At 48.1% G+C, this 24,685-nt stretch overlaps 2 protein-coding genes across 2 annotated transcripts; both read right to left on the bottom strand.

Moving 5' to 3' along the window:
* Positions 1-4,524: 4,524 nt before the first annotated feature.
* On the bottom strand, positions 4,525-7,317 carry LOC136047754 (protocadherin gamma-A2-like). The gene is made up of 2 exons (XM_065735047.1): positions 4,675-7,317; positions 4,525-4,566 (listed from the first exon to the last, which is right to left on the bottom strand). The coding sequence occupies exons 1-2, from the start codon at positions 7,315-7,317 to the stop codon at positions 4,525-4,527; spliced, it is 2,685 nt and encodes an 894-aa protein (XP_065591119.1).
* Positions 7,318-18,201: 10,884 nt separating this feature from the next.
* Positions 18,202-20,853, bottom strand: LOC136047753 (protocadherin gamma-A2-like). The gene has a single exon (XM_065735046.1). The coding sequence runs from the start codon at positions 20,851-20,853 to the stop codon at positions 18,202-18,204; it is 2,652 nt and encodes an 883-aa protein (XP_065591118.1).
* Positions 20,854-24,685: the final 3,832 nt, after the last annotated feature.

Genomic DNA, 24,685 nt, shown 5'->3' with positions numbered 1-24,685 from the left:
CGGCCGCCGCCGAGCGCTCCCACCGACCCTCCGCTTCACCGCAGCACCGCGGGGCCGCTCGCAGCCCTTCCGGACGCCCACACAGCGAGAGAGCGAGCGAGCGAGCCGGGCCGCAGCGGGCGGGGCTGGCTGCAGCGCTCCGCTCCTTTCTCTCCTCCGCGGTGAACAGCGGCGCCCGCAGCCGCCGCCCGGCACTGCACGCACGGCTCCACCGAGCGCCGCCGCTGCCTCTGCCGTTTGAACAGTCTTTCTTTTACTCCTGGCCAGGATGGATGAAGAGTCTGCAGTTCCTCGAACCCTCAGATTTTTACCCAGCATCTCCTTTCCTCCAAGTACTGAGGGGTGCCCAGAAGAGCTGGGGGCCGTTGGCCAGAAGCACTGATTGGCACCATGTTCCAGTGTAGCCAGCAATCCACAGCACTATGAAGCTCATGGGTGTATGCAGTGCTTAACGGCCTTCTTCTGCTTCTTGAACACGTCAATGGCTTGAAGAGCTTGGCTGTATTATGCATAAACTCATTATTTTAAAGCAGCAGTTCAGCCATTTCATTTCTTTCTGACTCTAAATATTAAAAATCTCCATCTGTCCCATATCAGTGGAACAACTGTGGTGCATTGACGCAAGTCTGCTTCCAAAATTGCCTCTTAGAGTACTTGCTGACACTGTAAATTGAAGCTACATCTTCATCAGTGGATTGAATGTTTCTCTGAACTCCTTCCTGCAAAGCAGTATTTCAGTCATTTAAAGTATTTCTGATTCTATGTATAAAGAACCAGCTGTTCATGTGAAGTACACTAGTGTGGTGCATGGTGGCATTAACACAACTTTACCTTAGAATGAACACTTGCAATTCAATGAAAATTCAAGTTACTTCTTTGTGTATCATGATTTTACATCTTGTGGTAGAGGTTGAAGTCTCTTACAAACAAGACTGTCATTCACAATTGCCATGGTGTTGAAAGAAAGGGGCTTAGTGAAATAGGTACTGACTTTGACTCAGTACTAGTAATCAAAACAGGGTACAGCCAAGTAGGCTGCTGACAAATCAATCTTTTTGATTCAAGGGCAGCCTTTTGCTCCTGTACTCCCTGTGATCTCTATGCCTCTGTTGAAAGAAGAATAATCTCTAGACTCCAAAGAACCAAGACATGTACAAGTCAGCACCTACAGAAAAGTGAAAGAGAAATCATTTTTTCCATTCTTTGGCTGGGCAGTCTGCACCCATCAGGTCCCTCTTGTATGTTTGAACATTTTGAGACAGGAACAGTTGAAAATGCTGGCTTTGCTTTCATTTCACTCCTATTTCTGACCAGAAACCTACTCGTTCACCAGAAGAAAACACTGGCTCTTGGTGTTAAGGATTCCAAGCCCCATCAGAGACATGCATGGCCCTCAATCAGTTTTTTCAGGGGACATCTTTCCCCTCACCACTCTTCTGCTTTTTTTGCCTTCAGCATCAAAGAAGTCAGTGCCTCCAGTTGTATTCAGTCTCTTTCACTTCTCAGACCTAGTCTACATGCACAGCTTTTGCCAAATACATGAATCTTGGAGAACCAATGCTGCCTCCAAGGACAAAGAGACAAGAATAATTGCAGAAATGGCACAGGCACCAGGTGTGAAAGCAAATCCAGACAAGAAGGCTTGCTCTCCAGAGACCCAACAGCACCTTCTGGACCCAACACTTTTCCAAACTATAAGCTAACCTCTCACACACTGCACTCAGAAATCTCAGACTTGGTCAGCACCACGGATGTTATCCATATTCCTACTGTAATGTCAGAAAATACCAAGAGCATTTCATTCACTGACAGTTTGAAAGAGAATTATATCCAAGTCTTAGCCTTGACAACTCTACACATTCAAAGTACAGGAACGACCCTCGTCTTTCCACTATTCTAATGGACCTTCCAGTCTTTTAAAGTTTACGTGTAGAGCAGAGAAATAAAAAAAAAGGAAGAGAGCAAAGAGTTACCCACAAATCTCATACATTCCACACCAGCTCTGACTCTCCTGAAATACCCAGATAGCAGCTTACATGAACAAAGTACATGAACAGATAACACATTACTAAAAATACAAGACCATTTTGGCTTCCTTTTCAAATTCAGCTTATGAATATGGACATAAGGCCAGGAAATGTTATTATCAGTAAAGCAGCACATGGAAGCATTCTATGGTCTCTTCTGTGAACACAAAGATTCAATCCGAAAATATCTGGAATCCAATGAGTTTTTAAGGTGCAGGTAAAGACCTGAACACTTCCCCTGAAATACACAGTTGAGGTTTTAATTTAGGAAAACTTCACTGCTTCTCACAAAGTTCCCAGCTCTACTGCTCATCTTCTATGAATATGAAACTTTCAACGAAGAAGAGTTAATACAGAAACTTTTTCAAATCATTTCAGGAAACTGTAGAATTACAGAATCATAGAATTGCTCAGGTTGGAATAGAGCTTCAAAATCATCAAGTCCAAACTCAACCCAGCCATACTATGCTAACAACCCAAGCCATGAGGGATTCAGCTTCAGTACTGTCACACAAACCATTCTTTATTTGTGTTTGTTGAGATTTGCTCAAGGAAGGTCAGGAGTTTCTGCAGTACAGCCGTAACATTTCCAAATGCAAATTCCCTGTTCAGAATGTAGGGAACATGGAACACAGCCACCCTGAGAACAAAGGCGTATAAATAGAATTACTACTGTGAAGAAACTCTACATCACAATGTTACACCTAGGTACAGGAGAGGCTTCAGGGAAGATATGTAAGTTACTAGAGATATGCATTACCATTCTATGCACAGAGACACATTTTGTCATCAGAGGATTACCATTATCATGCAAGATGTTGAAACTGGGAAAAAAATGGTGCATACACACTACAAGTATTGGCCCCCACTATGTAAACATAATCCATCCAGTATCACTGCTGATCCACCCGCTGTCCACATTCAAATGCAGACACTCACCATCCTGGATTGGCATTCACAACATTTCCTTGCATCATCCAATATAAAGCAGTATGTCAGTTCCTAGCAAGAGCATGCATATGGGAACTGTAGAATCATGACTGGAGCTACTGATAGATCACCTGAGACAAGCACTGAATCAGCCACGGGAGCACAGGAGAAAGCATTTCACTTGTGTGACCCGGAGGGGGTGGAGTCTGGCTCCACCTATCCTAGACCTCATTTAAGGGCTGACCACCACTGGGGAAAGATGTCTTTTCTGGAGACTGCTAGTTTGGAGTTTCCTACTCTGAACCTAGGACACAGGTGAGCATTTTCCATTTTGCTTGTCTCTTTCCATCATGATAATCTTTCTAACAATACCATCTGTAAAATATCTCAGCTAAAATACTATTTGGCAGTATTCATTCTGTTAACCATATAGCATATCCTTCAGTGACAGCTGAAACATAAGCATATCCAAGTCCTTTTCCTGACTGATGTAAACTTTCAAGTCAGGTGGTCTCCACACTGCAGATTTGATTAACCTTTAGCAATAAAGTGAAATGGACAAGTGATGAACCAACAAAGTGGCTCTTACCATAGCAATTACCTTATAGCGAAGTATCATACATTCCTGTGAGGTCAACATTCAAGCAATCTTCTGTCCTACACAAATTCTTCACACGTGGCAACCCCAAGCCATTCCCAAATCTTACTGCTATGATTGTCTTCAATATCTGTTGATAACAAACAGCTTCAAAGGACAAGTAGCCTAGCCCATTCCCTACCACGTGTAAAAAGGCCTGGTCAGGGGTGGATGCAAGGACATTTCTTCACTCACTGTATCATAATGAAGAGAAGTTTTGAAGAGTTTAAAAAACAGAAATTCAACAGAGGGTCATTAAACTTCTGTTTCAAGACCAACTCATCTGACACACCCAGCACCTGTGCTATTGGGATGTAATCCAACCTGGCCATTAATGCAAAGTGTAAGGTGGCACTCAAATCAAGCTCATTGTCAGAAGCACACAGAAATAAAGAGATCATAAGATTAAGCCTCTTCTCATGGCCTGTTTAAAAAGTTATGGCTTCTGAGAATTCATATCACATCTTGTTCAATCTTCCTCTTCCCTTTTCATCACAGAGAAAAATTTGTATGGAGCTGATTGTTAACATGTCAAAAGAAAGAAGAATTTCCTGTAATACAATATTTGTATGTCCAAATGTTAGAGCGCTGTCCCAAAAAAGAAAACATGTACCACAGACATCCAGGAAATATAGGCCTCAACACACAAACATCACAAGGAAAGAACTTTATATTAGAGGGATGCAGGAAACTAGAGATGCATAAATGAAGTTTCACACTGGGATTAAATGGAATTTCAGCAATAAAGAACTGTTCCACATACTATTTGGGTGAGAACTTCATTTCCAGAGGACAATCGTTACCTCTAATGACAGGGAAATGAGGATCATAGTGTAAATAGCCCAGGCCTTAGCACGACGTAAGAAATAAAATCATACTCTTCCCCCCAAAGGCCACACTAACCTATTTCCTAGACTTAAGACCAGCCTTTCACCCCCTCTTCTCAACACTTACATTCTGGTTGCTAGAGGTCTGAGCAGATTGGAGTAAAAAATGAAAAGCTGCAATGAAAGTGCAAACACTAAACAATACGTAGGAAGATAATATTGACATGCCGTGCAGTACTACACAGTCCATTACACTGCCAATTAGAGAACGTAACAGGAATCTGCAATTCAGGCTGGCTAACAACAAATTGCTGAGCGAATGAGGATAGAGGAGAAGAAAGGGAAAAAGCGACAGGGTAAAGAGGCAAAGCCCCGTGCGAGAGGTGGAAGGGGAGGGAGGGAGCCGGGAGGCGGGATAGGCCGTGGTGTGAACACTCACCGTGAGGGCGTCGGTGTCGGCGGCGCGCTGGGCGGCAGCGTGTTCCCCGCGCAGCGGCGCGGGCTCGTCGGGCGGCGGGCGGGCCGGGAGCGTGTCGCAGCAGCTGCCGGGCGCGCAGCGCAGCTGGCTCTTGCGCGAGTCGGCGGTGAGCGAGATGTCGTGAGAGTAGGAGCGCAGGAAGGCGCGTACGCCGTCGATGCCCACGAAGTGCGAGGCCGGGACGCCGCGCAAGGTTCCGCTGGGCGGCGGCGGCAGCCGCGAGCGGCGCCAGCGGCGGAGGCGCAGCGCCAGCAGCAGCAGCAGGAAGGCGAGGAAGAGGCAGGACACGGCCGCCACGGCCAGCACCAGCCAGCGCGTCAGGCTGCCGGCGGGCTCGGCCGGCGCCGCGGCGCTGCCCAGCTCCGAGAGCAGCTCGGCCACGCTCTCGGCCAGCACCACCGTCAGCGTGGCCGTGGCCGACAGCGCCGGCCGGCCGCGGTCCTTGACCAGCACCACCAGGCTGTGGCGGGCCGCGTCGCGGGCCATTGGCGAGCGCGCCGTGCGCACCTCGCCGCTGTGCAGCCCCACGCGGAACAGCCCCGGCTCCGTCGCCTTGGCCAGCTCGTACGACAGCCACGCGTTCTGCCCCGCGTCCGCGTCCACCGCCACCACCTTGGCCACCAGCGCGCCGGGCTCGGCCGAGCGCGGCGCCAGCTCCACGCCCGCCCAGCCCGAGACCGCGCCCGCGCCCGCGCCCGAGCCCGAGCCCGGCGCCGGCGGGTACAGCACCTGCGGCGCGTTGTCGTTCTCGTCCGCGATCAGCAGCCGCACCGACACGTTGCTGCTGAGCGGCGGCGCGCCGCCGTCCTCCGCCCGCACCCACAGCTCCAGCTCGCGCACCTCCTCGTAGTCGAAGGAGCGCAGCGCGTACAGCGCGCCCGTCTCCGCCTGCACCGACACGTAGGACGAGAGCGGCGCGCCCCGCAGCCGCCCCTCCCGCAGCCGGTAGCGCACGCGCGCGTTCTGCCCCCAGTCCGCGTCCGACGCGCGCACCGTCAGCACCAGCGCGCCCTCGGCGTTGTTCTCGGGCAGCCGGGCGCTGTAGCGCGCCTCCGCGAACACCGGCGCGTTGTCGTTCACGTCCAGCACCCGCAGCGCCAGCACCGCGCTGCTCCGCAGCGCCGGCGACCCGCCGTCCGCCGCCCGCACCGTCACGTTGTACTCCGACGCCTGCTCGCGGTCCAGCTCCCGCGCCGTCACCACGCTGTAGTAGTCGTCCAGCGCCCGCTCCAGCCGGAACGGGACGCCCTCGCCGAGGCTGCACCGCACCTCCCCGTTGCCGCCCGAGTCGCGGTCCTGCACGTGCACCAGGGCCACCACCGTCCCCGGCGCCGCGTCCTCCGAGATCTCGCTCAGCGCCGACCGCACCGAAATCTCGGGCGCGTTGTCGTTCACGTCCGTCACCGAGATCGATACCTTCGCCGTGTCGAAAAGACCACCACCATCTTGTGCCTGAACGATAATCTCGTAAGTGCTTCCTTCCTCGAAGTTCAGGTTCTTCAGAAGCCTGATCGCTCCAGTTTCGGGATCCTGCTGAAAGATTTCCAGTGCTGTTTCTATTGCTACCTTAATGGAGTACGTCACTTCACCGTAGATTCCTTCGTCGGGGTCGGTGGCGGTGACGCTGAGCAGCGTGGAGCCCACGGGCACGTCCTCGGGCACTCGCACGGTATACACAGCCTGGCTGAAGGCGGGCGCGTTGTCGTTGGCGTCCAGCACAACAACGCGGATGCGCGCCGTGCCCGTCCGCGCTGGCTCGCCGCCGTCGCTCGCCGTCAGCAGCAGCTCGTGAAACGCCGCCTCCTCCCGGTCCAGCGCCTTGGTCAGCACCAGCTCGGGATGCTTCTCGCCGTCGGCTCCCGCCTGCACGGACAGCGAGAAGTGTTCATCGCCGCTCAACGCGTAGCTCTGCAGAGAATTCGAGCCCACGTCCGGGTCATGAGCCATAGATAACAGAAACGGTGACCCAGGAGCTGTAATCTCGTTCATTCTGAGTTCAACTTCTGCATCCCGAAAGCTGGGCGTGTTGTCATTAATGTCAGTGATGTCCACTTCGATTGCATACACCTTCATCTCGCCGTCCACGATCAGATCGCAGCGTAGCACGCATTTCTCCAGCAACTTGCACAGCTGCTCCCTGTCTATCCTATCGGCCGTCACTAAGTGTCCGCTGTTGGCGTTCAGAGCGAAGTATTGCGTCCTGCCTTGGGACACAACTCGGGCGCCGCGGGCACGGAGCGCCGCCAGCTCCAGCGCCAGGTCCTTGGCCACGTCGCCCACGAACGAGCCCTTGGGCAGCTCCTCGGGCACCGAGTAGCGCAGCTGCCCCCACGCCGCCTCCCACGCCGCCACCAACACGCAGCACAGCAGCAGCGCCCGCCGCCTCCGGCCCCAGCGCCCTTCTCTCGCCGCGCACATCTCCCGCACCGCACCAACCGCCGGCACCTCACGCTCGCCGCTGCGGCGCCGCTCCGCCTCCCGATTCTGCTCCCGCTTCTGTCTCGCCTTCTTCTCCGGCTCCGTCTCTCCTCTCGGCCGCCGCCGAGCGCTCCCGCCGACCCTCCGCTTCACCGCAGCACCGCGGGGCCGCTCGCAGCCCTTCCGGACGCCGACACAGCGAGAGAGCGAGCGAGCGAGCCGGGCCGCAGCGGGCGGGGCTGGCTGCAGCGCTCCGCTCCTTCCTCTCCTCCGCGGTGAACAGCGGCGCCCGCAGCCGCCGCCCGGCACTGCACGCACGGCTCCACCGAGCGCCGCCGCTGCCTCTGCCGCGGGAACTACTAGGGACGCACAGCCGCTGCTCAGTGCAATCTCGTTGCAATTTATTGACATCGTAAGGCTTGTGATTCCTGCTAGTCCTTCTCTTCTTGATGCAGATGACAGGAACCTTTTTGTTCTTCATCATGTTCGTGATCCGACAGATGGTAGAGCACTGCTGTGGCCATATTTTACTGGTGTATTTGATGCGTTGTCCTTGTGCATTTCATCTCCATGTCTTTCAGGCTTATCTCACTACTGCATAAAGACCGTCTCCACCACCATTGCAATGATTACTCATACAGTCCTTCCCGAAATACTTTTTCTGCTGTGTGCTCTGTTCCATAGCTAATATTTTTCAGACACTCTTATCACTTGTTAAATTCGTTTCACTATTTGAGTCCTTCAAGATGTTTTTTTCCTGGGATCTGTCTCTCTCGAAAAACTGAACCTCCTATACATCTCCAAATACCACAGGAATACAAGATCCCAAACCAATCATTCTCCTCTACCAATGTGCTCCGATTAACCAGCAGCTGCCTTGAGCACTCTGAGCTGACTGTGCACCTGATGCACAACCTTTCTCCAGAAAAATTAAATTGATGGTGGTGATCTGCATTTAGTTCCATTGTAACCTCCTGTTCTTGCGGTATGAATGTTCATGCTTTCTTTTCTTCAGAGAAGTCCGAAACAGACACGATACTGCTGTGACTGCTATTTCCAACACATGAGAGAATGAATTGCCAATAGTGTTCAATGTAAAGTATAATTAATTTTAGTTCCACCTGCTAATATGTACTGCAGAAGCGCACTCTGTACCATGTTTCTTGCAGTTTTCCTTGAGTGAGAGCTTCGCTGCCTCTTGAAGGAGCACTCTTGATGAAATACTACATTCAGTATTAACTTCACATTGTTGTTTTGATATGGACATTCTACACAGAGTCGTTTATGTCTCCACCCAGTTCAACAAATGGAACTTCCCTCTCACACACTGTATGAAGCCTACTTCCAAAATCATATTCCCCTGTGTCAGGATGCATCAATAAGCCAGTAGCTCCCCACATCACACATCAAACCCCTGCCATGGAGAATTCCATTCTGGACTGTCTCCACTGAGCAGCTCCCCTCATACAATAGTTAAGATATTTCATAGGTAACAACTGCACTGGAGATTTCATTATCTCGGTGGAAAATATGTCACAGGTCAGACTTCTTTCTGAACAAGAAAGTCAGATTGCATGGCATGTCTGCTGAGTGCCCAATGGAAAAATGAACCAAGCAAGGAAAAAAGTACCAGCATGGATGTGACAGAGAAATAATTACTGCCATTCCTTCACCTCTGGACAGTCTTGAATGACTGTTTTCCTCTGCTATCACTGCAGCCTTGGTGACTGGAACAGCTGAAGATCCTCGTCTTTATCTCACATCACCTACATTATTTCCAACAACATATTGACTCACACACCAGAAAAAACAGCACTTAGTTTGGTATGAAGGCACCAGTGACCTACAATAGACATGCAAGCAGGTCTACATGCAGTTGTACAATGAGATCACACACTGGGGTCAGTTTCAGCTCTAGTTATGCATTAGCAGGGGAGGTCGGTGACCACATCACTTTTGCCCTTCTTTCCCCTTGGCTTCTTAAATATCAGTCCCTCTTGATGCACTCTTCCACACCTCAGCTGTTTTCTCCTGCAGTTTTTGCAAAATATGTTTGATTCCTGGGGAAGCATCACTGCCTCCAAGGACAGGGATACCGGGATCACAGCAGAAATTGCAGGCCTTGGCACCAGGGATGAAAGCATAACTCTGCCCAACCATAGACACCTTAACACAGTAGTTATATATTCTCTAAGTCGAGTTTTCATCTCCATATGCCACAATTAGATATCGTCAGTGCCGTGGAAAACATCCACACACTAATGGTATCTCTCTCACTGCAGGCACATTCCATTCACTGACATTTAACTGATGGAGAAATATATTAAAGACTTAGCCTTGACAGCTGTCAATGTTCAAGCTCTGTATGGAAACCACTCCCTCATTACTACAAGTCTTATTTCTTCCAGTTCTTCATGGCTTATATCCACAGCACAGTAATGAAAATGGAAGAGAACACTAAGTATCTACACATCTCCAGTACTCCAAAACACATGTAACACTCTTGAAATGCCCAGCTAGTGGTTTACATGAGCAACAGATACAAAAGAAAATAAATTGGAAAATAAATAACAACAAAGCCTTTCTACATGGACAAAATTCTAGGAGCAGGTAGAGATCCTCAAGTAGGAAAGGAAGCATTCCAAAATAATTACATGAGTTTGATGTCACAGCCTTCTCTGCAGGCACAGAGTCCTTCCACAAAGCACGAGGAAGTCACTGTGGACTTAAGTTGCAAGTACAGCCCCATTGTCATTCTCTGGACTGCAGTGTACATGACATCTTGAGAAATAGTCACCGGTTATCACAAAGTAACTAGCTATGAGCCCTGCTCTCCTCTGATGAATATGAAACTTCAAATGTTGAAGTGTGACCACAGGAATCTTTCCCAACTACTTCAGTAAACTTTGAGGGATTCTGCTTCATTCTTGATTAACAGAAACTGCTGACTTCAGGTGGTTGGGACCTTGCCAAGGGAGGAAGGAAATCTTGGAATGCAACCCTGCCATTTCCAAGTCAAAATCCCTACCCAGAAGTCGGATATACAAACCGTAACAACAGCCTGGGAATAAAGGAAACAGAGCTGAGGAGAAATTCTGTCACATGATAGCTTCTTATAGATGGATTAATGGGTTTTCACACAAGAAGTATACTATGTTACAGGTGTGCATCGTCACTCTATAGACACAGTAATTGTGAACATCCATTGTCATCAGAAGATTACTGCTACCATTCAAAACAGTGAAAAGGAGAAAAAAATGTGCAGAGATGCTGCAGGTCTTGGCACCAACTATGAAATCAATCCATTGTCCACGCAGTATCACTGCTGACCTACCTGCTGTCTACATTCAAGTCCACCCACTCACCACCCTTGCTCTGCACTCAGAGACTTGAGGTGCTCCAGGGATATCATTCAGATTTTAACCATCCATCAAACGCTGGTGAGAGAATTACTTTCACTGACATTTCAAGAAAACTTTTGTATATTCAAGACCTCCTCATCTGAGACATGATTTCATCTTGATAACAAAGATGGCAAGACAGTGAAAACAACTGATGGGAAGGACATCACGATCCCTCGTTAGACATCACTCCTCCATCACAGCAAATATTATTCAACATGATATCCTAGTGGTGAACCCATATCAAGGTTGCTACCCCAGCATTTGTGTACAAGAATAGATTTCTCCACACTTGAAAGATTGTCATTGATACATTCCTCTTCCTGCACGACCTCTTCACCTACATCTTCCCCAAGTCACTGTCAAATACACTTTCTACCATTTCCTTTAATATCTGATGATAGCAAACAGCATCAAAGCACTAGTTATTCATTTTTCCACTGTGTCCACCCACAGCATGGTGTTCCCTCAACAGATCACTAAGCAGAAAAGCGGTGAAGAGTTTAGATGGGAAAGAGAACATGTACATGGGATAAGTATGTTCCATTTTAAGACCATCTCCCACTAGATGTCAAGCATATGCCCAATCATGTTGACGCCTGAATGTGTAAAGATCACAAAAATTCAGGGGTCTGTGAAAACCAACTCACTTTTGGAAGCACACACAAATAATGGAACCAAAGGATTAAGCCTCTTCTCATGGGTCTTTTGGACATTAAACCTTTTGAGAAATGGTACCTTGTACACTTTCACCTCCTACTTCCTTTCTCTTCAAGCAGAAATACCTATCTTTGGGTGATTCAAATGTTTTCACAGGAAGAAAGGAAGGATTTTCTTCAGTACAACACTTGAAATCACTCTCCAACATGTCAGTCACCAGATGGCAAATATTCTTTCTGCAGGAAGACTAAACAGCAAAAACATGGTCTGGATCCCACAATTTCCAAATTAAAAAACACTGTCTAGAAATTGGAAAAACACCCTTCAAGAAAATAAAATCATGAGAATGTAATGATGACAATGAAGAGACTATATCACAAGGTACAACGACATCGGAAAGGATAAACAAGTTTACCCATGAGAATTATAAAACATTCTAATAATGGAGAATTATGCTACATAAAGAATTTTGGCCAAAACCTTTATTTTCTTTGCTTACATGGACAGGGATAATGGGATTGTAATGTAAATGGCACAGGACTAGGCACGTGCTAAGTGACTGAGCAACTGCCCTGCCAGAACTACACAGATAAATACATAGAATTTTTACATCTAAAACTATTGAAGCTATGTATGGACAGTACACCTCCAAGTCATACAACTGGAAAAATCTTCTCCAATTTGAGGGCTTTCAGACACAAGGAATTCCCAGCATTAGTCCTAGAAAACATAAATATCAACAACATGAAATCTAATGAAGTGAATGAATCAGTTACTTGCTGAATAAGGAATTGGTTGGATGGTTGCACTCAGAGCTGCAATCAATAGCTCAGTGTGAACACTGAGGCCTGTGATAAGTAGCATTCCTCGGGGACTGATGATGAAAAATTCAGTACAAGCAATCAATGTACACATGCAGTTCAGAATGCCAAATGTATCCTGGGTTGCATCAAGAGAAGTGTGACCAGCAGGCCGAGGGATGTGATTCTGTGCCTCTACTCTGCCTCTGTGAGATCGCACCAGCAGTAGTATGTCTAGTTCTGCCTTCCGCAAAGGAAGGACATGGAGGTGTTTGATCCGGTCCAGAGGAGGGCCATGAAGATGAGCAGAGGGCTGGAGCACCTCCCCAACTAGGACAGGCTGAGAGAGCTGGGTCTCTTCAGTTTGGAGAAGATATGGCTCTGGGGGGAATCTCATAGCAGCCTCCAAGTGACTAAAGGGGCCTACAAGAAAGCTGAGTAGAGAATTCATATAAAGGCTGGTCGCAGTAAGGGGAAATAACGTTAACATGCAAGACAGTAGGTTTAGACTAGACAGATTTTAGGAAGAAATTCTTTATGGTGAGGGAGGTGAGGCACTGGAACAGGCTGCCCAGTGAGGATGTAGATGTTCCCACCATGGAAGCACTCATGGCCAGTCTGGATGGGGCTTTCAGCAACTTAATCTAGAGAGAGTTGTCCCTGCCTACAGCAGGGGGATTGGAACCAGATGATCTCAAAGGTACCTTCCAACCCAAACCACTCTGTTTCTAGCATTCTATGATCACATTAAAGTCACACAAATAGGCACTTATGGACAATACAAAGGAAAAAATAGAAATGAACCAAACAAATGCATTCATCAATTAAAAATTCCAAACCAAGTAGAACCAGAAAGAACAAGAACACCTATTTCCTAGACAGGTATAATAGAAGCAAGCGGTACTCTTCCATATCTGCCCTGTCTCACAACAGATGTTATTCTTTCAGGTTGATGATCATTAGGAAATAAGAAAAGGAAGTCAATAACTCTACCAGTAACACTGGTAACAATATCCTACTGTTACTTCAAACAGGAAAGAAAAGGTGGTTTGTATCAATATGCACTGTATCAGTGCCGTAAGTACAGCATCCTATTGCTCAGATATCACACAAACTGACAACTAGAGAACCAGAAGTGAGACTTGCAACAACCATTTCATCTAGACCAACTCTGTGAAATGACAATTCTATTAATCTTGAGTCAAATCACTGTTGTGGGAGGGAGCGGAGAAGGATAAGGAATGAGCCCTAAAGGTGGAAAGAATAAGCAGAGCATTTTGGATAAGGACAAAAGGAAAAGGCAATGTAACAACTCAATATTCACATTTTTCTTTAACACTGAAGCTACTCTCCATCTCGTCAACCATCAGATGTCAAACACCATTCTGTAGGAAGTCTGAATTGTAAAATACACAAATTTGGATCCAACTGAACAATTACAGCTTCCTTACCATGTGTTTGCTACATGCACTCTGGAGAGGTTTCAAACCGGGGTTGTATGCCATTCCTGTTACTACAATAATAATATATGTTGTTCCACATACAATTTAGGTGAGATATTCAATTCCAGTGATCTGTCACTGCCTGTAATGACACAGAAATTACAATTTCATTTTGAAGAGCACCAATGTCAGCACCAGTATGAAATCAAACTGTACCTTCTCTAAACCATGCTTATCAGCTATATCCCAGGCTAGACACAACACTCGTACCCTCTTCTCTCAGTATTCACAGATTTCAATTCAATCAACAGTAGTAGCATTTGAGACTATGGTAATTACATTCAACAACAATCTTTTTTATGACATTTTACAGAAATCTAAGAATACAGAATTCTTCCTATTGACAGCTTTAAATGTTCAAGGCACATATGGAAACATCCGCCCCATGGCCTGTCTCTAAATGATATTCCAGTCTAGAATGGGTTACCAACTTCACTGTGTTCTGCCTTTAGAATCTGAAAGGAAACTAGCAAAAAAATGTTTAAACTACGTAAGTGGTGAGCAGCATTGTCACTGCAGAGACAACACTCTTGGATCTGCCCAAGCATAATGAAACTAGACAATAAAGTGATAAAACCCTAACGTGGCAGTTGCTATAGAAAGTGTAAGCAAAGATAAGCCAGTATTGTAATCAGGACATAGATAAAAGATCGAGAAATAGCAAAACACATTCCCTATTTTCCTCACAAGTCATTCACACAAACTGATCTATAGCAATTGGTAAACAGTAACAACTGTGAAGATTGTGTTTAATTGTGATAACAGGCAAACTGAAGTAGTCAAAAAATCAACCACTCATCTGTATGGGGCCTGCTGAGTCACGGCCTGAACCACTGACTGAGAACCCGAAGAAAAGACCCGGTCAACCCTGGTGACGGCATTCACCCGTGCGACCGGAAGGGGTCGCTCCAGTCGGCGCTTAGAACGCATTTAAGGGCCTGCTGCAAATGAGGACCGCTTACAGAAGATCTGAGGAGAGCATGCAGACCTATCAAGTCGGCCTGAAAGGGTTGCATAAAGATTACAGATAACAACTCCTGAAAGGGAGAGGTATATCAAGTGATCTTGGGTAGGTCTGTACAGCTTTGAACATTCCATGACAAAGAACAGGTACAAGGTACAAAGAACTATCACATGAATACATGAACAAAAAAATCAGTTTGGCAATCAGTAACAAACCACAATGATTGTGTAACTAACAGGCCAGTCTATAATTAACTCAGAACAAAGGATTCGCTTCATGTAACTAGCATCTAACATGATATAAATAACAGTGATATTCAAATAAACTTTGCTACATGCCAGCAGAGCAGTAGCCCGTCTGTTCTTAAGGCGTCCTTGTGAACTGGTCTCCGTCATTTGATGCCAATACCCGGGAAACATCGGTCACCAAGGGACACAGGATGTCGCTTGCCCTATGAGCTGCGGTTGGTGAGTTATTGGGAAAGGGTAAAGGACTGGTTATAGACAGATGTAAACAAAATGGGGGTAGCCTCCAGCACGGAGCGTAGTATGTTTGCTGCAATGTTAAAATCCCTTTTAACAGCAAGAGGGATAAAGGTTACTAAGAAACAAATAGATCGGTTTTTAGAATTTGTAGAAACTGTGTGTCCTTGGTTTCCCAGAGATGGCCCTATCAATCTAGAAACATGGAATAAAGTTGGAGATAAGATTCAGGGATATTATGCAGTTCACGGACCTGAAAAGGTCCCTATAGATGCTTTTACTCTATGGTCCTTAGTTAAGGAATGTCTGAGGAAAGACACAGGTGATGAGAAGCTCAAAGGGAAACGCATTACGTTAAGACCCCATTAATGCGGTCAAAATCTCTCAACAATTTCCCTTCCATGCCTTCTGCCCCTCCACCTTCCCCTCCTAGGTTCGAGCAACCTTTGGTGTCCCCGCAAAAATCCCTCAAAAATAATATAAAAATGAACAATTAAGCCCAGAAGATTGGGATGAATTAAATAATGAAGCAGCCCAATACCACCACGAAGAACTTGCTGCCTTCACAGCCATAAAAGAAGTTGGGGTTCAGGCGCAAGCAATAGAGCAGCCTGTTAATATTTTGCCAGCTTTTCGAGAAGGCACTATGCACCCCCCTTTAGGACCAGAGGATCTTATAATGCAAGATTCTCCTTTACAATTAGCTTTAAAAGAAGCCAGAAAGGATGGTGAAATAATGGAAGGATTTTCAGTACAGGCATATCCAGTGATACAACGACAAAATGAAGCGGGAGGATTTCTTAATTACTATGAGCCAATTCCTTTTAAACAACTGAAGGAATTGAAAGTTGCTAGTGCGCAATACAGACCCACAGCCCCCTTTACTCTTGCAATTTTACAGACAATTACATCTCAAATGCTCCTGCCAGCAGACTGGAAATCCTTAGCTAAAGCAGTACTGAGTGGGGAGAATACTTATTATGGACTTCTGATTATTCTGAGCGTTGTGATTCCTATGTATGCTCTCTGCAGTGTCAGCAATTAAGAATAACTTATGATCAGTTGGTAGGAGCAGGTAATTTTGCAGGAGTATTTCGACAACTTAATTATAACCCGCAAACCTATGATTTCATACGAGAAATTGGATTGGTTGCCAGAAAAAATAAATAAAAAAATAAATAAATAAATTAAAAAAAAAAAAAAGGAAAATAAAAAAAAAAAAAAAAGATTACCAAAATCTGGAGTATGAAAAGAGGAACTGACCAAAATAAGGCAGGGTCCTGATGAACCCTACTAGGATTTTGTAGCTAGGCTGTTACAAACTTCAGCTAGACTAATAGACGACTCAGACTCAGCTTTATAAAAACAGATAATGGTCCAGCTTATACAAGTCAAGCCTTTATAAAATTCTGCCAACAACTGAACATCCAACACAAAATGGGGATCCCGTACAATCCTCAAGGTCAGGGTATTATTGAAAAATATAACCATCTGCTGAAAACGCAACTGAATAAAGTAAAGAAGGGGGAATGGGGAATAGGGATTAAAGATACCCCTTTCTCTTTGATATCTCATGCATTATTTGTTCTGAATTCTTTAACTTTTGATGATGATGGATTAACTGCTGCTGATAGGCACTGGAATCCATCACGAAAAGAGAAACCTTTGGTTTTCTGGAAAGATCCAGTAGATGGAAAAATGCGCGGTCCAGATCCAGTACTAATGTGGGGTCGAGGATATGTTTGTATATTTCCCACAGATGAGACATCTCCTCGCTGGATCCCAGAGCGCTGCGTATGCCATGCCCAAAACAAGAATGGGAAAACTATGACGGAAGATGCAAAGATTTTCCCTAAATCAGAATGAGGAAAACATCCGACATCGAAGAATTCAACTACCACCCTACTACTAAGTACCCTCTGGATTTTAAGACGAGGATGTGCACCCGAAACATATTGGGCTTATATCCCCAATCCAACAGTTATTCATCCTGTTACAGGGGATGAGGAAATAGACATTCCTATTTATAATAACCGAACAATGTTTATGGGACAGTATTTGGACACACATATTAGGACTTATTCTGCCAAAATCAACTATACTGGAAAACTTAATGGTCTACCTATATGTTTTCAAATTAATCAAACATTGCCCCTGTGTGAAAAAGTTGTTATGTGACATGATTGGGATGTAGAAACCCTGAAAGCCTCTTTCCCATCCTTCGACTCTTTTAAACATAGTCTATATAGTATTATTGTTATAGGTACACTAATCTTTGTGATCTTACTGATCTGCCCATGTGTCATAAAAATAATCACCAAGCAAATACTACGGATTAGCATTAATTTGAAAAGGCTTAAGATGGAACAACGAAAAAATATAGGACCCTTACCTACAATTTAAAAATTAAAAAGGGTAGAATGAGGAGAGTATGCAGACCTATCAAGTCGGCCTGAAAGGGTTGCATAAAGATTACAGATAACAACTCCTGAAAGGGAGAGGTATATCAAGTGGTCTTGGGTAGGTCTGTACAGCTTTGAACATTCCATGACAAAGAACAGGTACAAGGTACAAAGAACTATCACATGAATACATGAACAAAAAAATCAGTTTGGCAATCAGTAACAAACCACAATGATTGTGTAACTAACAGGCCAGTCTATAATTAACTCAGAACAAAGGATTCGCTTCATGTAACTAGCATCTAACATGATATAAATAACAGTGATATTCAAATAAACTTTGCTACATGCCAGCAGAGCAGTAGCCCGTCTGTTCTTAAGGCGTCCTTGTGAACTGGTCTCCGTCAAAGACACATACTTCGAAGTTCTTTCACTTTAAGCCTAGAACACTGAGGATCGGTAAGTATTCTTTTCTTTAACCCTACTGTAAAATCTGCTAATTTCTGATGGTCACATTGTCGCTACACTCACGTAATTGATCAATCACAGTGCTAGCACCCTGAGGTGTACTGATACAGAAGATCTAATTATAAAGAGACATTCTACACAGTATAGAACAAGATGAAGGAATATTGAGGAAGTCAGGAGGAAAGGACTGTGAAAATTGGGGTCGTCAAGACCAAATCTCTGAAGAATATAGCGAAAGGAGAAGGAGACTTGTACGGCCAAAACTCTCGCGAGCATAAAAAGCATTAAAAAATAGTGAGGAAAAGAGCTGTGAAGAAGAATCAAAGCCCGGACGAGAGGCGGAAGGGGAGGGAGGGAGGCGGGAGGAGGGATGTGCACCTGTCGGAGCACTCACCGTGAGGGCGTCGGTGTCGGGGGCGAGCTGGGCGGCAGCGTGTTCCCCGCGCAGCAGTGCGGGCTCGTCGGGCGGCGGGCGGGCCGGGAGCGTGTCGCAGCAGCTGCCGGGCGCGCAGCGCAGCTGGCTCTTGCGCGAGTCGGCGGTGAGCGAGATGTCGTGAGAGTAGGAGCGCAGGAAGGCGCGGACGCCGTCGATGCCCACGAAGTGCGAGGCCGGGACGCCGCGCAAGGTTCCGCTGGGCGGCGGCGGCAGCCGCGAGCGGCGCCAGCGGCGGAGGCGCAGCGCCAGCAGCAGCAGCAGGAAGGCGAGGAAGAGGCAGGACACGGCCGCCACGGCCAGCACCAGCCAGCGCGTCAGGCTGCCGGCGGGCTCGGCCGGCGCCGCGGCGCTGCCCAGCTCCGAGAGCAGCTCGGCCACGCTCTCGGCCAGCACCACCGTCAGCGTGGCCGTGGCCGACAGCGCCGGCCGGCCGCGGTCCTTGACCAGCACCACCAGGCTGTGGCGGGCCGCGTCGCGGGCCATTGGCGAGCGCGCCGTGCGCACCTCGCCGCTGTGCAGCCCCACGCGGAACAGCCCCGGCTCCGTCGCCTTGGCCAGCTCGTACGACAGCCACGCGTTCTGCCCCGCGTCCGCGTCCACCGCCACCACCTTGGCCACCAGCGCGCCGGGCTCGGCCGAGCGCGGCGCCAGCTCCACGCCCGCCCAGCCCGAGACCGCGCCCGCGCCCGCGCCCGCGCCCGAGCCCGAGCCCGGCGCCGGCGGGTACAGCACCTGCGGCGCGTTGTCGTTCTCGTCCGCGATCAGCAGGCGCACCGACACGTTGCTGCTGAGCGGCGGCGCGCCGCCGTCCTCCGCCCGCACCCACAGCTCCAGCTCGCGCACCTCCTCGTAGTCGAAGGAGCGCAGCGCGTACAGCGCGCCCGTCTCCGCCTGCACCGACACGTAGGACGAGAGCGGCGCGCCCCGCAGCCGCCCCTCCCGCAGCCGGTAGCGCACGCGCGCGTTCTGCCCCCAGTCCGCGTCCGACGCGCGCACCGTCAGCACCAGCGCGCCCTCGGCGTTGTTCTCGGGCAGCCGGGCGCTGTAGCGCGCCTCCGCGAACACCGGCGCGTTGTCGTTCACGTCCAGCACCCGCAGCGCCAGCACCGCGCTGCTCCGCAGCGCCGGCGACCCGCCGTCCGCCGCCCGCACCGTCACGTTGTACTCCGACGCCTGCTCGCGGTCCAGCTCCCGCGCCGTCACCACTCTGTAGTAGTCGTCCAGCGCCCGCTCCAGCCGGAACGGGACGCCCTCGCCGAGGCTGCACCGCACCTCCCCGTTGCCGCCCGAGTCGCGGTCCTGCACGTGCACCAGGGCCACCACCGTCCCCGGCGCCGCGTCCTCCGAGATCTCGCTCAGCGCCGACCGCACCGAAATCTCGGGCGCGTTGTCGTTCACGTCCGTCACCGAGATCAACACCTTCGCCGTGTCTAAAAGGTGTCCTCCGTCCCCTGCTTGCACTTCTATTTCGTAAGCATCTCCCTCCTCGAAATCTAGTTTATTCTCCAGCTTGATCGCCCCCGAATCGGGGTCCAGATGGAATATCTTCGAAGCTTTCTCAGTAATTTTGTTTAGTGTATACTCAACGTCTCCGTTGGTTCCGTCGTCGGGGTCGGTGGCGGTAACCCTAAGCAGCGTGGAGCCCACGGGCACGTCTTCGGGCACTCGCACGGTGTACACCGCTTGGCTGAAGGCGGGCGCGTTGTCGTTGGCGTCCAGCACAACCACGCGGATGCGCGCCGTGCCCGTCCGCGCCGGCTCGCCGCCGTCGCTCGCCGTCAGCAGCAGCTCGTGAAACGCCGCCTCCTCCCGGTCCAGCGCCTTGGTCAGCACCAGCTCGGGACGCTTCTCGCCGTCGGCTCCCGCCTGCACGGACAACGAGAAGTGTTCATCGCCGCTCAACGCGTAGTTCTGCAGGGAATTTGAGCCCATGTCCGGGTCCTGTGCGCCCCGTAAAGGAAGCCGCGAGCCAGGGGATGCCATCTCGCTCACTCTCAACTTCATTTCTACCTCATTAAATTTCGGCGTGTTGTCGTTAATGTCCGTGATTTCCACTTCGACTGCATACACCTTCATCTCTCCCTCCACGATTAGCTCGCAGCGCAGCACACATGGCTCTACGTTCTCGCATATCCGCTCCCTGTCTATCCTGTCGGCCGTCACCAAGTGTCCGCTGTTGGCATTCAGAGCGAAGTACTGCGTCCTGCCTTGGGACACAACTCGGGCGCCGCGGGCGCGCAGCGCCGCCAGCTCCAGCGCCAGGTCCTTGGCTACGTCGCCCACGAACGAGCCCTTGGGCAGCTCCTCGGGCACCGAGTAGCGCAGCTGCCCCCACGCCGCCTCCCACGCCGCCACCAACACGCAGCACAGCAGCAGCGCCCGCCGCCTCCGGCCCCAGCGCTCTTCTCTCGCAGCGCACATCTCCCGCACCGCACCAACCGCCGGCACCTCACGCTCGCCGCTCCGGCGCCGCTCCGCCTCCCGATTCTGCTCCCGCTTCCGTCTCGCTTTCTTCTCCGGCTCCGTCTCTCCTCTCGGCCGCCGCCGAGCTCTCCCGCCGACCCTCCGCTTCACCGCAGCACCGCGGGGCCGCTCGCAGCCCTTCCGGACGCCGACACAGCGAGAGAGCGAGCGAGCGAGCCGGGCCGCAGCGGGCGGGGCTGGCTGCAGCGCTCCGCTCCTTCCTCTCCTCTGCGGTGAACAGCGGCGCCCGCAGTCACCGCCCGGCACTGCACGCACGGCTCCACCGAGCGCCGCCGCTGCCTCTGCCGCGGGAACATAGAAATGGTGCTCTTCGCTATTCACTTCTTCTTATCTTCATTCTCCTCATGGAGACAACATAATAATTCTATTTTCCTGGTTGCTTTTGATCACAGGGGTTGCAGAGTGTTCCTCCGTTTTTCATTTTTTCCATCACTCAGTAAAGAGTGTTGAAAAGTGGTTCTAAATAATTCTCTAAATGGTTCTTAGTGTTATCTGAATTTTGCAGAAAAACTGTGTCCTCCGGCTACACTATTGCCCTTTCTTGCAGTTCTTCTTGAAGAAAGTGTTGCTCAGGTTTTCAAAACTGTAGAAAGCACGAAGTCTGCATGCATTTGTGCTTTCAATATTTTCAAAGTGTACAGCCTAGGCAAAATCATCGCAGGGTCTCCATGCTATACAGGAAAGGGATGTCAAGAGGCATGTACATCTCCAAGTACAACAGGAAATGGAGTTTATAAACCAAACCACTGACTCCTGTCATAGGTATTAATGCAGTTCATCTACTCACTTGGTTCACACATTACAGTTCTGACCGTGTGTCCAGGCACAGGGTCTGCACATTCAGTTCAATTCTAATCCAGAGAAATTTGAAAAACAATCACAATCCTTTGGCTTCCATGGGATTCTGAAGGGAGTGTGTGGGACAAACTTGGTCTTTTGTAAGGAAAACTCTCCACAGTACCTGAAGGAAGGTTGTGGTGTTGTGGTAGTGGCCTCTTCTCCCATGTAACTAGTGAAGTTGAGCCAGCGGAGATTCAGTTTGGCTGATAGGAAATACTTCTTCATTGAGAGAGTGCTCATGCACTCGATTGGGCTGCCTATAGAGGTGGTGGACTCTTACCTCTGCAGGTGTTAGAGAAACATTTAGATGTGGTACCAAAGGAAACGGTTTAGTGGGAACTACTTACCAATAGTTGGACTGGATAACCTTGGCTCTACATGATATTTCTTCTATATATATTTCTATATATTTCTACATATACATCATATATTGCTTCTATACATAAAGAAACAAACTCCAAGCTGTCTAATATGGAGGACACTACTGCAGTGTACAGCTGCATCTGCTTTCAGAAGTCATCTCCCAGAGCACTTGGAAATCAACAACAGTTCAGGCTCCAACTTAATTTGCCTTCTGTAAGCCATCTCTTCCTGGAGGGGCCAAAAGAATTCTTTCTTTTCCCATGCTTATCACGATCATGGACATGGATACACGTTCTTCTTTGGTCTGTTATTTCTAATGTGTGACAAGGAGAATATTTAATTTTTATTCTGACTCAAAATACTTCCAAATATTACTTCACATTTCCAGAAGCAGCATCTCCACCATGAACTCTGTTTTTGATGCTCACAGTCATTCTGCAGTTAATTTTTCCTCAGCTTTTTTTCATTTTTTCATTCATTTTTTCATCCTTCAGCATTTTTCCAGCATGCAACTAGTAGGCATTCTACATTCACTTATGTTTTCCATTGTTGTTTCAGCATCAGCAGGCTACAATAGACTGTTCTCCTGTATCTATAACACATTATAAATGGGCCTTCCGAGGCACTTTCTCTAGTGCATCATGAAGAATTCCCAATCTGTGCAGTCCCCCCTTGTTGGGTTAGACGAGCTAGGAGTTTCCCTGAGCCCTCTGAGATGGCAGGCTCTGTGCCTCCAGTCCTCCAACAAATGAGAACAACACACAAGAGGCAGCCATGAGAAATGCAGACAGGTCTGTGCCATTTCCCTGTGTAGCTAGCATGCCACAGGGCTATGAGATGTCATGAGTGTATGCAGTGCTTGATGACCATTTGCTACATCTTAATTATAACAATATGAAGAGAAGCATGGGTGTCTTCTCCAAAACTGCCTTTGCAAAGAGGTAGTTCAGTCATATTTCTGGTTCTAAGTATAAAGAACCAGATGGTCCACTGGAGGGGCATTACTACAGTGCATGGTTGCACTGACACAGCTTTGCAGTCTCACAGAGTGCTTGGAAGGCAATGAAAACTCATGTTGTATTTTTTATGTGTCATGATTTTACATCCAGACACACTGGTTGAAGGCACATCTAAAGAAGACTGTCATGAATGATTGCCATGACAAGAAAAGAGGATTAGTGAAGTAGGCATTATCCTTGACAAAACACTTGCCACAAAACATGGTACAGCCAAATACACTTCTGACCATTCCATAACCATCTTCCATGGGCAGCCGGTTGCTCCTGTAATGATTGGGTACCTCTAAGTTGCAAGAAATTCTCTCTGAATTTTGGAAAACTAAGACAGGTACAAATGACCACAATGATGAAGAAATCATTTCTGCCATTCTTTGACTGGGCAGCCTGCACCCCTCAGTTTCCTTTGCTACAACTGCACTCCTGGGGACTGGAACAGTTGAAAATACTGTCCTTCCCTTCATTTCATTTCAATTTCTGACCAGATAACGACCCATACGTCAGAGGAAAGCATCATGGCACTTGGTGTGAAGGAAACCATATCCCATCAGAGACATTCATTCTGCTGTACATGCAGGTGTAATATGACAGCACTATATAGCATCTGGTATGACCCTACATCAGTGTTTTCAGACTTCTTCCACCCCAGACATTCATTTGATCTTTTCTGCCTTCAACATTTATAGATGTCAGTACCTGCTGCTGCATTCTCTTTCATTTCTCAGACCTGCTCTACATATGAAGTTATTACCAAATATATGATTCCTAGGAAAACAACACTGCCTCTTACAACAAACATCCAGAATCAGCAGAAGTAGAGCTGGTCTTGGCACCAGATGTGAAAGCAAAACCAGATGGGAAGGTTTGCTTTCAAAAGGTCCAGCAGAGCCTTCTTAACCGAACAATTTTCCAAACTCTAAGACAAACTCTCACACACTGCTCTCTGAAACCTCTGGCTTTTTTCATCACCACAGACAGTATCCACGTTCCATATATATATATTTCATCAGACAATACCAAGAGCATTTCATTTACTGACATAGTTTAAAAGAGAAGTATCTCCAAGTCTCAGCCGCGACAGCTCTACGCATTCAAAGTATGGAAACAACTCCTTCATTTCCACAAGTCTAACAGACCTTCCAGTCTTTTAAGTATTATGATGACTGCAGAGAAATAAATAAGGAAGGAAGGAAAGAATTTTCCACACATTTCTCTTGCATTCCGCTCCAGCTGTAACTCTGCCGAAATACCCAGCTAGTGACTTGTGTGAATAATGCACATGAACGGATAACACATTAATAATAAAATAAAATAAACCCTTACCATTTTTGCTGCTTTTTCAAATTTGACATGTGTACAAGGGCATAAAGTCAGGAAAAGCTATAATTAGTCAAGCAGCACAGAGAAGCATTCAAAGAGAAATTCAAAGAGAAATGTGGGAAAGAAACTCCTCAAGAAGGAATAATGGTCTCCTCTTGTGGACACTAAAATTGAATCTCACTACATCTGGAATTCAGTGAGTTTTTAAGCTGCAGGTAAGGCCCTGAATA

Source organism: Cyrtonyx montezumae, unplaced genomic scaffold (genome assembly GCF_038088225.1).
Source record: "Cyrtonyx montezumae isolate F1298 unplaced genomic scaffold, pur_monq_1.0 scaffold_18, whole genome shotgun sequence".
Classification (NCBI taxonomy): Eukaryota; Metazoa; Chordata; class Aves; order Galliformes; family Odontophoridae; genus Cyrtonyx; species Cyrtonyx montezumae.
Note: the sequence above shows the minus strand (reverse complement) of the source record. Positions and strands in the feature narration are given on the sequence as shown.